General features: G+C 21.7%; 2 protein-coding genes and 1 long non-coding RNA gene across 4 annotated transcripts; 2 read left to right on the top strand and 1 right to left on the bottom strand.

The window, feature by feature from the left end:
* Positions 1–427: 427 nt before the first annotated feature.
* LOC102678336 (carbohydrate sulfotransferase 4-like) lies at positions 428–4433 on the top strand. Of its 2 annotated transcripts, none has more exons than XM_006610273.2 (8): positions 428–592; positions 1312–1505; positions 2100–2147; positions 2560–2690; positions 2764–2999; positions 3081–3279; positions 3353–3532; positions 3657–4433. In XM_006610273.2, the coding sequence occupies exons 2-8, from the start codon at positions 1503–1505 to the stop codon at positions 3976–3978; spliced, it is 1119 nt and encodes a 372-aa protein (XP_006610336.1). In that variant the 5' UTR covers positions 428–592; positions 1312–1502; the 3' UTR covers positions 3979–4433. The 2 variants fall into 2 exon arrangements, with proteins under 2 accessions (XP_006610336.1, XP_006610335.1); XM_006610272.2 differs by having other exon boundaries at positions 1312–1439.
* A 2718-nt stretch (positions 4434–7151) lies between these two features.
* Positions 7152–8294, bottom strand: LOC102678571. Its single transcript, XR_420949.2, has 4 exons — positions 8148–8294; positions 7762–7839; positions 7421–7472; positions 7152–7191 (listed from the first exon to the last, which is right to left on the bottom strand). It is a non-coding gene; the product is annotated as an uncharacterized LOC102678571 (long non-coding RNA).
* A 488-nt stretch (positions 8295–8782) lies between these two features.
* Positions 8783–12409, top strand: LOC102676715 (DNA repair protein complementing XP-C cells homolog). Its single transcript, XM_031515498.1, has 5 exons — positions 8783–10740; positions 10809–11014; positions 11114–11378; positions 11473–11641; positions 12032–12409. Exons 1-5 carry the CDS (start codon positions 9037–9039, stop codon positions 12373–12375), a joined length of 2688 nt encoding a protein of 895 aa, XP_031371358.1. The 5' UTR covers positions 8783–9036; the 3' UTR covers positions 12376–12409.
* The last annotated feature ends 571 nt before the right edge of the window (positions 12410–12980 follow it).

Below are 12980 nucleotides of genomic sequence, written 5' to 3' on the forward strand. Positions count from 1 at the left end.
ATTGAGATATATATGAATTATCCAATTTTTTAAATATTTTTTTTATTTATTTTAATTTTTAAAGTTACATTAATTCATTTGATGAAAACTTAGAATAAATTTAATCAATCGTTATCAGTAACTTTGCTGTGTATATACTGTGTATATACGTAGCAAATATGTTTATGACTAATATATTTTGATCTAACTAAAGAATGTATGTAATTTTATAATTAATAATTTTTAATTATTAAATTTATGTCATGTCAAGATGTCAAGATTGTTAATAATCTCCTATGTAACTATAACATGAATATAGTCGTAATAATCGTTAAGTGTAGAGTGTATATCTCAATCTTGTATATCGCGCTCATACTTTATAATTGTGTATGTGATAAATCTCATTCACTCATACACATGAACTCGCGTCATGTGATTACTCTATGTTAGCCGCAGTATGATTCTTTCTGCGTCAGTGGCTCACGATGTGCGCTATGCGATGGTTGTGTATTTTCTATCGCTATTTTAAAATGTCAAAAAAAACGTGAGATTTTCGACAATCACGTTATTCACGATTGAAAACTCCAAATGCAACGAATTGTATGATCCCAAGGTAAGACAAATGTCAATGTTTTAATAAAATTTTTGCAATACTTATATACTGTACTTTTCTATACTGTAAATCATTAATATGTCTGGCGCTTCTTTTCGGGAATTGTTATTTGAGATTTATTCCACGTTGGCTATTTATATGATAATACGAATGTTTAATAATTGATCTTTGTTATCAAAATTTTAATCAATATTTTATTATATTACAGTATTTTGTTAATATTTTGATAATATTAATTATCTATTTATTATATAAATAAATTAAATTTTTATTGAATTTTTAATAATATGTAATTTTAAAGATAAAATACTTGAAAATATAAAATATTTTAAATTATTATTTCTTGTTAGTTTATTTTTTGTTATTGTTGCTAATCTTATGCTAAAATAATTATTTTTATAATAAATATTTTACTTAATTTACAAATTTAATTCTTTTATTTTATTTAATTACAAATAAAAAAAATATATACATAAATATGTATATATTTAATAAGTAAGTGAAATATTTAAATAATAACACAAATACTAATTTGTGTAATGTTTTAATGTGAAAATTTTAACTAATATACATTATGTCTATTATATTATATGAATTTATTATATTATTATTAAATTAATATTATATTAATTTATGTCTATTATAACATTAAAATAATAATTATTATTAAGTAGTATAATATTATAATTATTAGTATTAATTATTATATATATAATTAGGACCAAAGATGTCAAAACGACTGAGCTTCTATGGTCTAGTAGGCCTGGCATCCCTTTGCATCTTCTTCTTAGCATTTAATCAACGTTACAGCAGCTACCTTGAGCATCGACTTCAGCCGGTGATTTCGGTCAGTAAAAAATCGGAGGTGGGGATTGCTCTAAATTGAGTCACGCCAAACACGCTCTTTCCGATGGTAAAGTCTAACTTTTGCACCTAACTTTTTTCCACTTGTACACTAACAATGAACTGTCAAACCATTACAAACACTTACCAGATTTCTTTCTCCCTGTTTCCACCTTTTCCTATCCTTTCTTTAATTCAAACAACATTAGATATAGCAATTATTGAAGATCATTGGAAATATCCTGCTTAATTGATCACTGGGGTAATTTGATACTAATCTTATATAAAAAATTAACAAAAACAATTATACTTAACACATATACAGATTTTAAGTAATTAATAATGCTTCTTTTTTCTTGTGATTTATTTTTGTTTTATATATTTTGCACAATTTAATATCTCTTTTTGATTTTACTTATTAAAAGTATTATTTATAAATTTTCTTTACTAAAAAAAATTTTACTTACAAATTTTACTTTATTTTTTATAATATATATATTATATTAATATATATAATTTTGCACCACTATATATTTTCAAAAGTAATTTATTACTACATAATGAAAGAGGGAGAAAGATATTATCCTGGTTACATCAGCAGCATTATTGTGTTCACAATATACTATATATTTTAATTGAATTATCAATATTTTCTTCAATTTAGGATGTGGAAATAAGGCCACGTATCATCAAAATTCAAGATCCAGCAACGGTAAGCAAAATGCATATGAAAGTTATATACTTTATTTTTATTCAATACAATAAATATTATAAACTGATTTCTATAAGTTAAAAAAACATTTAATGAAAAATTTTTAAAGATGGTAAATAAAACTATAAAATTTAAAATATTTTCTTTTCTTTTTTATTCTTATTTATAATTATTATATTTGATATATAGGTAAGTAAATATTTTCGTGAAAAATAATTTTTTTATTCACGATACAAAAGTTAATATTGACATATTTATGTATGTATGTATGATATTTATATGAATTTTAATATTGAGAATAAAAATATTTTATTTATTTATATTTATTATTTTTAGTGTGATTTAAACATAAATAAATAAAATTGAATCTTGTATAATCTAAATATATATATATTATATGTGCTATTTATAGGCATACTTTAGATCTATTGAAAATGTTACGCTTTCTGAGATACAAGAAGTTATTGATCAACAGAGAAAAGCAATCGAAAAAGAAATGGAAGGATATAAATATCCCAATGGAAAATATGGAGTTAATGTCAGGTGTGTTTCATAATTAAATTTTATAATTAAAATATTAATATAAGTATTTATTTGTAATTAATAATTCTTATAGTAAATTGGAAGATTTAATATTAGAAAAAGGAGGAAGACCTATGAGAAGTGTAATTTTGACAAGTTGGCGAAGTGGAAGTACGTTTCTTGGGGATGTAGTTAACGCACATCCAGCAAATTTTTATCATTATGAACCTCTACTTGATTTTGGAATTGTACAGATTAGGGGGCCACCACTCGCTGATGAAGCACTTAGTAATCTTGAAGCATTACTAAAATGTGATTTTAATAATCTTGGTTGGTACATTTTCTAACATATGAACTCAAATAAAATGCATTTTTTCATTTTTTTTTTTTTTTAATATTTTTTTTCTTCAGATCGATATTTAGATTATGGCAAAACACATCCTTGGGTCTTCAATCATAACACGCATTTATGGAAACAATGTCAAATTCACAAAAAAATTTGTTGGGATCCACGATTCGTTTCTAAATTTTGCAAATTATTTCCCTTTCAGTCGATGAAAATAGTTCGTTTACGATTGCGTGCTGCAGAAAAACTGTTACAACAAGAAGAGTAAGAATAATTTACTTTTCTTAATTAAATATTAAAATATAATTATCTCTCAAAAAAAATTATCTTTTTTTAGCTTAGGAATACGTTTAGTTCTATTAGTTCGTGACCCAAGAGGAATTTTGCAATCTAGAAAGCATCGAGAATGGTGTCCTACTAATCCTGATTGCTCAGATCCTGCATTAGTATGTGCAGATATGGTTTCGGATTTTAGTACAGCTGTACAACTGATAGAAAAGTATCCACATACCTTCAGGTACATGCCTTTCTTTTATAATCAATTCCAAAAACATATGATATATTTTAAAAACAAATTTCATTAAAATAAAAATTTCGATTATTTAAATAATTTTAAAATAATTTATTTTTTTATTTAACAGGGTAGTACGTTACGAAGACTTATCTGTAGATCCCTACAGATATGTGAAGGAACTGTATAATTTCTATGGTTTAGATTTTCATATAAATGTAAAAAAATTTTTAGATACTCATACAAAAAATGACGTTGGCGGTGTTTCAAGCACTTTTCGAAATTCTAAAGTGGCGCCCTTTCATTGGCGGACAGATCTTGATTTTGAAGAAGTTGATGAAATACAAAGAGTGTGTGCAGCAGCTATGCAACTATGGGGATACGTTATGGCATCGAATTCTAGCCACCAAAAGGATTTTGATCCACTCACAGATTATCAATTGCAATTGTGATATGTGGCATAGTGTACGATAAATGTATAGTATCTGAATGTAACTGTGTAGAATGGTTATAATTATTAGCTTATCTGCACAGATATTGAGATTATCACAAGTGCCCTCATTCACATTGAAAAGGTGCTGATAGCTTGCTTAGACAAGCGCTTATGAATTCTTATGATCAATTCATTTTGCTGATCCATTTTGGATTGGTAAAAAAAGAAAAAAATAGTAAATTATTGAACTTCGTAAGACCAATGCTAAAATTCGTTCCTTAAAAAATTTATAAGAGGTGCATAAGTGCTCTTCGAGCTTGTTGCATAATGAATAAAATCGACCTCGAACTATAGTCCAAAGTTTTAGGATTAAGAGCAGTTTCTAAGACTTTGGTATGCAACAAGGAAACATCCATATCAATGCAAATAATAAATATAAATAATAATCTTTTTTAGAATTCAAGTTTAAATTAATATCGCGGTCTTAATATAATGAATATAATTGTAATTCATTAGAATTTTCCATTGAAAAAACCATAAGATATTAAGCATTTGCATAAATGTTATTTTTTACATGATATTGAAAGAAAATTGTATGTAATATATAATTATATTGTTTTATTATATAAATTTTTTAATTGTTTTAAAAATACATATACAGTACTTTTACTTGCAATATAAGACAACATAAAAATGATCAATATTGTAATGTTTTTAATTCACAATTAATATTTTTTTTTTTTATATATTAATTTTATTATTGTTTTTTAAAATGCATGTAAAATAGAAATTTTTAAATTTATAACATAAGTTTGTAAATAATTAGCATTAAATATTGGTATATCCATTTTTCTATATATTATCTCAAAAATATTTTTTTTTAAGAATAGTTTCCAAAAAACCGGCCTTAAAATAAAAAATTTCAAACATTTAAATGAAAAACAATTTTTATTCAGATCATTCTTAAAATATATCAATTATTTTATTACTTACATATTTTTTTACTCAATATATTATAACAGTTATTTGCATGAATTTTTAATAAACGTATATATTGTATTTTTTTTCGTATAATATTCCATTTAAGCAATAATTATTTGTTTATGAATTTATGAAAATAATTGCGTGTTAGTATTAATTAAATACAAAGTTCAATATTAACATGAAATTAATTTGTATAATAATTATATATGCAATTAAATTTACTTCTATGCTAAACAAAGTTTCCAATTTTACGATACTGATCATTGAATGTATTACCTACTTTTTTACTTTTATTTTTTACTATGATTTTATTAGTATGTAAGAAAATTTATAATAGTACTGGCATTATGTAATTTCATAATCATTGTTTTATTAATAAAACAATCTAGTCTAAATTACTTTTGTTTTATTTTATAAGATTATACAATTATACATTTTTTATTATTTAAATTTAATTCTTAAAAATAAATTTTTTCAAAATATAATTTATATGAATATTGAATATATTACAATTTTTACTTTTTTTTTTAATAGAAAAGCTTTTTTTTTATTTATTTAATACAGCTTTTTTTAAAACAAAAAATATAACGATTCATTGAGTTTTTTGTAGGTATTTTCACTTATTTTTTATTATTATTATCATTTTTACATATTGCAAGAAATAAAAACATATAATAAATAAAAAAAGCTCAATATATAATTATATGTATATTATTAACAAAATAAAATAATAAAATATTTACTTAATATATAGAAATAAAATTGAAATTCTTAAGTTATAAAATTATATACTTTAAATTAATCATATAGAACATGTTATACAATAATTTTAAAAATAAATTTGTATAGATTTCAAATAAAAAACAAATTTTTACTGGGATCACCTCTAATATTTTGTTCTGAAATAAAAATTAATATAAATTAGATTTTATATTAATAAATAATATAAAACTTGTGTACATTTTTAATTCAGTAAAAAATTTTATATCACTAAAGTTCATAGCGTATATTGAAAACATCATTATAATTATAATTTAACCCTTTGCTCTCCAACGGTGACTCTCCGATACCATTGGGATTGTTACGGCAACTTGAATGGACACAATATTTATTTATGTTTGATTTTTTAAGAATATCGCTTCATAAATAATAAATTCATAAATTTCCTAAGCTCTTTACATATAATCTTATTTTATGAGTAATTATCTTATAGTAATCTTATGAGGAACGCATTGAACGCACCAAATACGCGGATCTGAGTCTGGAGTTGCTGGTTCAATCGAGCGAAATAGGCCTGGAGTGCAAAGAGTTAATTTTAATAAATTTATTTAATAAATTTAATTTTTAATAAATTTATTTAATACCTGTTTCTCATAAACATTTTCTTCTTGTACTTCCAAAAGTATCTATGCATAAAAGAATAAAATTTTATTAATTACATTAATTTATGCTAATTACATAATTTGATTTAAAAATTTAAGATCAGTGAGGGCAAGTTGTAATCATATTATTATTCATATTAGCGTATATTATAATGTAACATCATAATTTTTATTAAAATGCTAATAAAAATTTGGATTTTTGTACACTTACTTACCATCAAATAATAATGATGTTATAATTCACGATTTTGGGAAACTAATAAAATAAATATATTATTAATTCTTTAAATTAATAAATAAATATTATCTAAATTTTATATTTTAATACAAAAGATATAATCAGAAAAATAAATGACATCAAATCTATTCAGTCATATGCTTGTCAAATTAATCATCATAAAATAATTATTGTAATTTAAATATGAAATTACTAATAATAAAAATTATTTACGTTTCAATTTATTTAAAAAACAGAAAGATTCATGGTTCCACATTAAAGTTATTATTTATAAACATATTTAATTTTTTCTGTAAGAAAATATAATTCAAATTAGTTACATAATATATTATTATATTATTAAATTTATCATAATATTAAAAATTATATCAGAAAAAATAAATCACCATGTTTCTATGTAAGACAGGGATAACTTTTTAAATTATTCATCATAAAAATATTTTAACATTTTTTTATATATTATAAAATAAAATTCTTAAAATTACCTGTTTAAAATATTTTCCTTCATTTATATTATACATATATATATTACATCTTATATTTATATTACATCTTTTTTCATTCAATATTTATTCATTATTTTTTTTATATCAAAATTAAATTATTTAACCATTTTCTTTTTTTGTTTCTGAAAAAGAATATATATACATATCATTATGTATTTATATTATATATTATTAAAAATTATAAATTAAAAAATATAATTTATTCAGATTAACACTTTCTACATGATATTTCTGATTGACTGGGGAAGTTAATATATTCATCATATTTATAAATATATATAGAAAAAAAAAAATTTAATTTATAATGTATTTCACTCTAAATTAAAAATTTATAAAACAATAAAAACTTACCAGATTTATTAAATGATTTTACTGCAATAAACCTTATGATTTCCATTCTTTCCTATTAGAATATAAAATGAATAAATAGTTTACACATTGATCAATAAAATATATTTATATATGAAATTATTAGTTTTTATCAGAAAACTGAATCATTCAGATAATATTCAGACTGGGGCAGTAACATGACATCATGAAAAATACGAATGATTGAATTTTAGATTTGAAAAATAATAAATGCAATAAAAAAAATTTAAACAGAATATATTGGATGAAAATTAAAAAAACTAATACAAACTATAAATATAAATATAAACATAGTGAAATAATGGTAAAGAAACGATACTCACCATAAAAATTGAAATAAAATGTTGATCTGCAAGAGGCCACCCAAAGCACGTTTTTAACTTTAACGATTTAAGCTAATTCTAGAAAAAAAAAAATAAATCGAATTCCGAATAATTGATATAATTAAATAATAAAAATCAATAAAATTCGTTAATGCTTTCAGACTTGTATTTCTAAGTTGTAATCAAGAAATACATCATACGAACGAGACTATTTATGTATCATCACGTAAAACAAAAATTCAAAAAATATAATGGCAAATTAAAAAAAATATAATGATAAATGATCTAATATGAATATCAGTTGCATGAAAAAAGTTTTTTTTTTTAAATATTTTTAATGATGCATATGATAAATGTGGATTATATAAAATATAAAACGCTCTTACCTTACCACTATCTTTGTAGAAACCCAAAATGAAAATACAATTCTGGTTTGATGTATCTTATATAGAAGAAGATCTTGGTTTACTTATATTCAAGAATGATCTTTCATTATTCGTTACATCGAGCCTGTCCTCTATAGGAATTGCTCTAAACTAAAAAATGAATTTTTTAATTTATTTTGCTAGTTTATTTTTTTTAGAAAAAATATTAAATAAAATAAAAATCATAGTAATATTAAATCATTATAATATTGATATATATACTTTCTACTATTTAAAAAATAACTTTTTAATTAATTAAATTTTACTTTGAAACATAACAAAATTAAATATTTTTTTATAAATTTTAAGAAATAGAATATATATAATTGTCATAACTATCGGAATTCATTAATTAAAAAATTATGCATATAAATTTCAATTTTTAGAATATTTTATAATTTTAAAGTATTTTATAATTCTTGAATTATATTTTATAATTCTTTATATTTATTAAAATTTATAAAAAGATATTTAAAAAATCAAAAAATTTTTATTTTAGTGATTGAAAATGAAATATAATTTTAATCAATTAAAAATAAAAACATACCAAAAATTTCTCTTTCTCTCTCTCTCTTTCTCTCTTTCTCTCTGTTTTATGAATGTGAAATGAATAAGTACCTCATTTTATTATCTTATATGTTTATTAAATAAACAGAAAATTTATCATATATGATATGTATGATCATAAAAATATAATTTAAAAACTTTAAAATATTTGTAACTATACATAATATATTTAAAGTTTAAACCTACATGATGAAGTGAAAGAAATTGCGACGAAAGTTTTGTCCATCAATGTATCGATATATTACATATTAATTTATAATTTTAATTTTAAGAAATTTTCGAAATGAATGGACTATCAGAAGATGATTCTGATAGCAGTAATGAATATCTGATTGATCCAAATAAAATTAATTTAAATTCCAATTTCTTCGTAAAAAACAAATCAAATGTTGGGACAATTGTAAATAAAGATGATAATGAAAATGAAAGTACTGATAACGAGGAACTTGAGAATATCACTCATTTGGATAATATCGAACTATTCACTCAAGTTTTAAAAAATTTAGAAAATTCACAAAAACTTGAACTCAACAATAAAAATACCGAAAAAGAACAATCACATTTAAATTATCTCACAAAAAAAAATGAAGAAGAGATACAAAAAGTAAAAGAAATAAGAATCACATCATCAAATGAAATAAATGAACTTTTGCTTCAAGGTGAGAGTAGTATAAGTTTATCCTGTAAAAATACCACTGAAGACATAGCAAAAAATGAAGAAGACGCAGAATCTTCTAAAGAATATACTATTCCAAAAGATGGTGTTAAAATTACTTTGCCAAACACTAATTTAATAGTAAACAAAAGAAAGAAAGGTAAGCAAGATTTGAAAGCAATTTTGAGAAAACGATTAAAAGAAAATCAGATATTGATAGAGAAAGTAGGATTGCTCTGTTGGTTAGCTTATGGATTTTACTTGAATCATCAAATAAATTTACCTGAAATAATGACTGGTGTATTATCATTAATTTCTGAATCTAATTATCCAAAAAATAGAATTGATCTATCATACTTAGAAAAATTTACAAAATGGTTCAAACATATATTTATATTTGAATCTGTTGAAAGTAATGCTAATAAAAAAATTGATAAAGAAACTTTATTAAAAATAGTGAAGGAAAAGAAAATTTCTAATTACAAAGAACTAATATTATTATACATTGCTACATTGAGAGCTTTAGGTTTAAATTGCAGATTAGTTATTTCTCTTTGTCCTCCCCATCGAATTTTTAGTAATAGCCCATTATTTAAATCTGATGTAAAAAATGAAGAAATTAAATCAAAAAATATATCTAATAAAATCAAACAAGAAAATTCAAAGAAAAAGAAGGAAAAAAAGGAATCTTCTGAAAGAACAAATGTAGTTCAAAATAGTCCAGAAGCAAAAAAAAATAGAAATGCAGAATCTAAAAAAAGGGCAGCTGAGATTTTACATTCAAAATTGCAAAATAATAATAAAAAATTTAAATTTAATACTAATCAAGATTTCAAAATTGAAAATAAATTAATTCAAAAATTAAATGTTAATTCTAAAATCACAGAAAAGAAAGAATTAAAATCAATTGAAAATGAAAAAAATATATCCAATTTAAGACAATTAAGATCTCGCAAAATTCATATTAATTCTAAAGATAATGAAAAAGATAAAGAAATAAAATCTACAAATTTGATTTCAAAAATTGATGGCACAAAATCAAAATATTATATAAAAGAAAGTTCTACGGATTCTGAAACAGAATTTGAACCAAAAATAAAACGTATAACAAGAAAAAGTTTAAATAATACTAATAAGGAAGAAGCATCACAAAGTTCTTTGAATATTAAAAAAAATAATAGAAAATTAGTATCTTCTGACAGTGAAGATGAAGAAATAAATAATATAAGAAATAGACAAGATATTTGGGCTGAAATATATTTAGATTCAGAAGAAAGTTGGATTTGTGTAAATGTAATGGATGAAAAAATTCATTGCATAACTGAAATATATGTAAATAATTTATTAACTCATATACATATTTATAAATATATCATGATAATAATAATATTTTATTTTAGAAAAAAACAACAAAGCCTGTATTATATGTAGTCGCATGGAACTCTGAAAATTTAATAAAAGATGTATCTAGGCGTTATTGTCCACATTGGCTTACAGTCACATATAAACAACGAATTGATGAAAAATGGTGGCTTAAAACCTTATCTTATTGGAAAGAAAAGGATACTGCTATTTCTAAAGCTGAAGATGAAATGCTATTACAAAAGTATTCAAAATTAAATATTCTTATTTATTAGAAATATTATATTCTTTTATAATTTTTTTTTTATAATTTTTATCCTGAAAAATTTTATTTATATTGCAGAGAACTAGAACAACCATTGCCTAAAACAATTAGTGAATGCAAAGGCCATCCATTATATGTCATTCAAAAACATTTACTTAAATTTGAAGCATTATATCCTCCTGATTGTGTACCTTTAGGATATACTTCTACAGGTTGTGCCATTTACTCTCGTCATTGTGTACATACTCTTTATTCGAGAGAAACTTGGTATAGAAAAGGCAGAGTTGTAAAATTAGATCAAGAACCTTATAAAATAGTTACTGCTCGTCCAAAATATGATAAAGTAATAATTATTTTAATATTGTCTTATATAAATATTTATAAGTTTATAAAAAAATATTATTAAAAATAAAACATTTAAAATTATTTAATTATAGCTTTCAGGAACAAAAATTAAAAACTCACCATTAGAATTATTTGGTAAATGGCAAACTATGGAATATGAACCTCCAGTAGCTAAGGATGGTATTGTTCCTCGAAATGAATATGGAAATGTAGATTTATTTCAACCATCCATGCTTCCAAAAGGCACTGTTCACATAAATCGTAAGTTCTTAAAATTATATTATTAACAATAATAAAAGTTAAATACTTTGCCATAGTCATTGAATTCTTAAATTGACATTTATTCAAATCTAAATCATTATATTATGTTATGTAAAACTTTAGCATTTATTTTCTTGAAAACAAAATATTAGATATTCTTTTTTCAATTGTTTTTTGTTGTAGAATCATTCTTTTTCATAAAATATCTGAATTATAATATACTATTGATATATCTGAATATATTAATAGAACCATTAATTACAAACTAATGATAAAATAATTTATTTATGATTTTTAATATTTCTTATATAAAGATTAAAAATAAATAATATAGAAATTAAAATTATATATAATATATATAATATGTGTGTAATGTATATTATAATTTAGTTCCAGGCTTATATCGAATCGCTCGAAAACTTAATATCGATTGTGCACCTGCTGTAGTAGGTTTTAATTTTGGATCTATGGGTGCAACACCTGCAATGGAAGGTTACGTCGTTTGCATTGAATACGAAGATATATTGCGAGAAGCTTGGGAAGTTGAACAAGCTGAAGCAGTTAAACGAACCAAAGAAAAGAAAGACAAACGAATTTATGGAAATTGGAAAAGATTGATTCAAGGTTTGTTCATAAGAGAACGATTAGCAGCAAAATATGAATTTTCAAAAGAAAAAAAATTAATAACTAATAAACAGACAAAACAAAAAGAAAATAGGCATAAAGAAAATTAAATCTTGAATAGTAAAAAAATCATTTAAATGTTCTTTAATAAAAAAAAAATAAGAATAAATAGAATATTAAGAATAGTTATATAGTATATAGAAAAACATTAAAATAATATCTTACTGTGATATTTTCTACTTCATTAATTATTTCTATCAATTTTTTATCATTAACAATAAAGCATTATTATTACAAGCATTCATATTGTTTGGCATTATTTTAGCAATAAATCACTATAATAAAAAAAAATAAAATTTTTATTTATTATTTTTTATTTTATAATCAGAAAATTATTGTAAATTGAATTATTAAAAATTTTTTCAATGAAAATAATATTTAAACATGATATTAAACAAATGATATTAATGTGAATGAATTTAAATTATATAAATAGCACACAATGTATACCTATAAATGAATTACTAAAAAAAAAATTGAGATTTTCTTTATATTTTTTTTAATATTTTTTATAAATTCAGAAAATAAAATAAAAAAATAATTAAAAATGAAAAATTTATTATTTATAAAATACGATTATTAAATAAATTATTTATCATGTATTATTTAGATTAAGAATATATTGGATCTAAGAAATTTTTTAATGATATTATTA

The sequence above is a fragment of the Apis dorsata genome, unplaced genomic scaffold, assembly GCF_000469605.1.
Source record: "Apis dorsata unplaced genomic scaffold, Apis dorsata 1.3 scaffold_73, whole genome shotgun sequence".
Lineage (NCBI taxonomy): Eukaryota > Metazoa > Arthropoda > Insecta > Hymenoptera > Apidae > Apis > Apis dorsata.

Coding starts and splice junctions, on each gene's coding strand:
- LOC102678336 (XM_006610272.2), top strand. CDS start 1,320: ATGTCAAAACGACTGAGCTTCTATGGTCTAGTAGGCCTGGCATCCCTT. Junction 1,440..2,099: donor GACTTCAGCCGGTGATTTCG/GTCAGTAAAAAA, acceptor TCTTCAATTTAG/GATGTGGAAATAAGGCCACG. Junction 2,691..2,763: donor AAATATGGAGTTAATGTCAG/GTGTGTTTCATA, acceptor TAATTCTTATAG/TAAATTGGAAGATTTAATAT.
- LOC102676715 (XM_031515498.1), top strand. CDS start 9,037: ATGAATGGACTATCAGAAGATGATTCTGATAGCAGTAATGAATATCTG. Junction 10,741..10,808: donor ATTGCATAACTGAAATATAT/GTAAATAATTTA, acceptor ATTTTATTTTAG/AAAAAAACAACAAAGCCTGT. Junction 11,015..11,113: donor GATGAAATGCTATTACAAAA/GTATTCAAAATT, acceptor TTTATATTGCAG/AGAACTAGAACAACCATTGC.